This window comes from Berghia stephanieae, chromosome 2, assembly GCF_034508935.2.
Source record: "Berghia stephanieae isolate SIO BIC M18660-M18661 chromosome 2, UCSD_Bste_1.3, whole genome shotgun sequence".
In the NCBI taxonomy this organism is placed as follows: domain Eukaryota; kingdom Metazoa; phylum Mollusca; class Gastropoda; order Nudibranchia; family Aeolidiidae; genus Berghia; species Berghia stephanieae.
The window spans coordinates 37922557-37925970 of NC_088361.1; the positions used below are offsets into that span (position 1 = coordinate 37922557).

Below are 3414 nucleotides of genomic sequence, written 5' to 3' on the forward strand. Positions count from 1 at the left end.
AAACAAAATACCAATAATAACTGATATAGTTAAAATACTCTGACTGAATCTATTCTTTAGAAAAAGAAAAAAAGAAAAAGAATTGGGGGTTAAAATTAAACCGTACAATTAAAAATTATAAAACTTCTATTTTACAGATTATTATATGACTAACTTGCAATATATATATAGATATAGATATATACCTGTATTATGTCCAGCAAAATTTCTTTTTCACATTTTCAGTCGTCACAAATATCCCAGTCCAAAACAGGACACAGTCACTTCGAAGAGACAAATGATAGGGGTGGACTAATTAATACAAAACCTCTTGACCCAGACTGCTTATGTTCCCCTATCCTAAAGGTGATCTCCATCCATCTTTCATATCACAGTATCAAGAGGGGATTTATATTTTTGACTTTGGAGAATGAAAATAGCTTTAAACTAAATCATTGAAATAGAATTTCATATATTGTTGATTCTGTTTGTTTGTTTTGTTTTTAAGGGTTTTACGGCGCTTGCAACACATTAAGGTCATATCAGCGCCAGTAAAAAGGAAGAAAATGGGATAGTAAAAAGTTCTAGAATTACAATTAAAGCACCCAAGAAAAAGTAAGACAAAGGGGAACTAGGAACAAATAGGGAACAGATGTAGATTCCAAGAGCACACTATCATGTACTTAGTTTGAGATCACCTATAAGTCTCATCTGGACACAAGCACAAAATCCAACAATGAGGAACACACTCAAATGCTTACACTATACATTAAAAATGACAAATATAATAATACATAACAGAGAGATGATTTACAAGGAAAAAAATATCATTTCCCAAAACAATAACTATGCATTTGACTGTTTCCCTCCCAGCCAGGACTCCAACCAGGGCCAGGACAAACCCAAGTAACCTCATTCCAAGACAAGGACAGAAAGCATGTTGGAAAACAGATATAAGGGGATAGAATACACAGTGTGTACCTCCCTGCCCACTATGGGAGGTCAGAATCCCCACCCAGTGATTCTGTTTAAAAGTGACAAAGATTGACAAATGGATATAATATTTGTCCACCTTTCACTATCTAAGAAATTTGATAAATCAGTAATCAAACACAATATCAGCTCTATAGGAATGATAAACAGTTGAATATATTTAACAACATGGTAACATTTTCATTAATATGGAGAAAGCTACTTTTTGACAAGATTTAGCTAGATTGCTGGTAATTTTAGATGAGGGAAAATATCTGTTTACCATTTTAAGAGTCCTTTAACCAAAAAGAATTGTTACATGTAACAGAGAGGTTATTCTAAATTAAATTTGTATCTTTGTTGGAACCACTGCATGATTTAAAAATTTAATCTTAATACACATGTTCACAAAGAAAATCTGAAAATTATGGAATCATTCAATCTAAGCAACAAAATTAAAATTCATAGTCTTAATAAATCAGCCAAGAGCAAATAGCTCGCTTGGCTGTATAATGGCCTCTTAAATCCCTTCTATTTGTTTCTAACTTCATTATGAATATGAAATTATCTTTCTTTAATTTTTTTTTTTTAAACAACCTATTTAAATTAATCTGTTTAGAGAAATAACACCATAATTGTACAATGATCATGATATCCTTTTCAAAATTAAAAGTCAGATAGGCAGTATACATTTCATTACCCAGCACGTTCAACCACGAGACCATTACATATAAAAATATAGATGCTGTAATATCAATTATCATAATTACACAAAAATAAAAAAATAATGATGATTATTTAAAAAACAAAACAAAAAAACAAAAAACAAAAATATAATTTACCCATAAATACTATACATACTGATAAATCTCTAAACATGAAATGTTCTTATAATTTTACATTCCTATCTTACATCATGCATTCACTCTGATTACCACAGCTTTACTGGTTGAAGTTATTGAACATTATCATATTGAGCAAAATAATTGGTCCCAGACCACTGGGTAAATTGTTAGATGTGAGCCCACCAGCTGCAATGACTGGCTTTATAACAAACACAAAATTCAGTGAAGACCAATTAACAAATACAGATGGACTTAGGTGATAAAGCAAAACTATACCTCGCAAGCAAGTGCAAAGAACCATACAATATCGCAGCATTAAAGCACAAATCATTTGCCAATGTACATAGCAATATTTGAATTCTTAGATGAAGAAGTACTCACAAAAGACAACCACAAAACACATAAATTATCAGAACTATAAACCATACATAATTTTGTGTAAATTAACAAAAAAAGAAAGGCTGATGGGCTTCTCGATGAAAATTAAACACATCTACATTTAAATAAAATGACAGTAAAACAAAAGCAAAAGTATGATAAATAATATGCCATCTTCTGGCAGAGGATATTTGTTCTTCAACCCTTATAATGAGCATTTGACTATTTTTCATGAACAAAATCATTAGTCTGTGAAACCATTAAATAATGCGGGATCATCAGTATTTGTGTTTAATGAACACATTTTTACGTCTGTATTTACAACATCTGCAAGTTTCAAGACTAAACTCCATACCAATGATTTGGTAGCGATAGTGAAAACAGTCATGTGGCAAGAATAAAAAAGATTACATGGCTGAAATTTGCAACCAAACAAATTTTGAACAAATTGTGGAAAACATTCGCACATTGATAAGCCTTGTAGGTATCCATTATGAGTTAAATACCAATAAGCGTTTGAAAAGGGGAAGGTAAGGGGTTGAGAGTAAATAAATTAATCTAGGCTGGGACTCTGAATGGCTTCTTACTGTTGTTATCATTGGCCTCTGTTGTCATCATCCTGTGGGGAAGAAAAACAAAACAAATATGAAATATCTGAAAAGAGAGTGGGTTGTACATGGAATGGACTGTTTGTTTATCAAGCCATTTACTTGTCCCAACATTTTCATCAAAAACTGAATTAAAAATTACAGCCTCAGATTGCCGTGTTTTCACATTATTTACCATTTTCTCAATGTAAATCTAATTTTATTAAGTAATTCTTACATTCATTGTTCCAAATCCAAATCCTTTTCATGAATGCTAACTCTGTTGAAAAAAATAAATATTTACAAATAAAATTAAGAAAGTTTTTAAGTGTTAAAACCCTTCACACAAAAAGATAAAAAGGTTAAAATTAAAAACGGAGCTTTTAATGATTGACACCACTCCATCTCAAATTACGTTCTATGTTCTGCTATACATAAAGTATAACTTGCTGTCCCATCAAAATTTGTTTACTTATAAAGTATTTGTAAAAATGTAAAATGACCGTTTATTAGTGAGCTGTCAAACCCGCACATGTATGGAATTAATTGCATTTCTTCACCAATCCCACTGTCCATTGTAAAGTGTAAAGTGGTCTATGCCAACTCTCAATTACACATTTAGTGAGCACCATGACCATGAGTCAATAGCGTAA

General features: G+C 31.3%; 1 protein-coding gene across 2 annotated transcripts in view; it reads right to left on the bottom strand.

Annotated features, from left to right (window-relative positions):
* Positions 1-1642: 1642 nt before the first annotated feature.
* Positions 1643-3414, bottom strand: part of LOC144964823 (G protein-coupled receptor kinase 5-like) — a 27330-nt gene continuing 25558 nt past the window's right edge. Inside the window, exons 16-17 of one of the 2 annotated variants that reach the window (XM_078899480.1) lie at positions 3000-3041; positions 1643-2793 (exon numbers count right to left, since the gene is read on the bottom strand). In XM_078899480.1, the coding sequence (XP_078755606.1) occupies positions 3036-3041 (6 nt within the window). In that variant the 3' untranslated portion in view covers positions 1643-2793; positions 3000-3035. The remainder of the gene's footprint in view (positions 2794-2999; positions 3042-3414) is intronic. The other variant, XM_078899479.1, reaches the window with a different exon arrangement.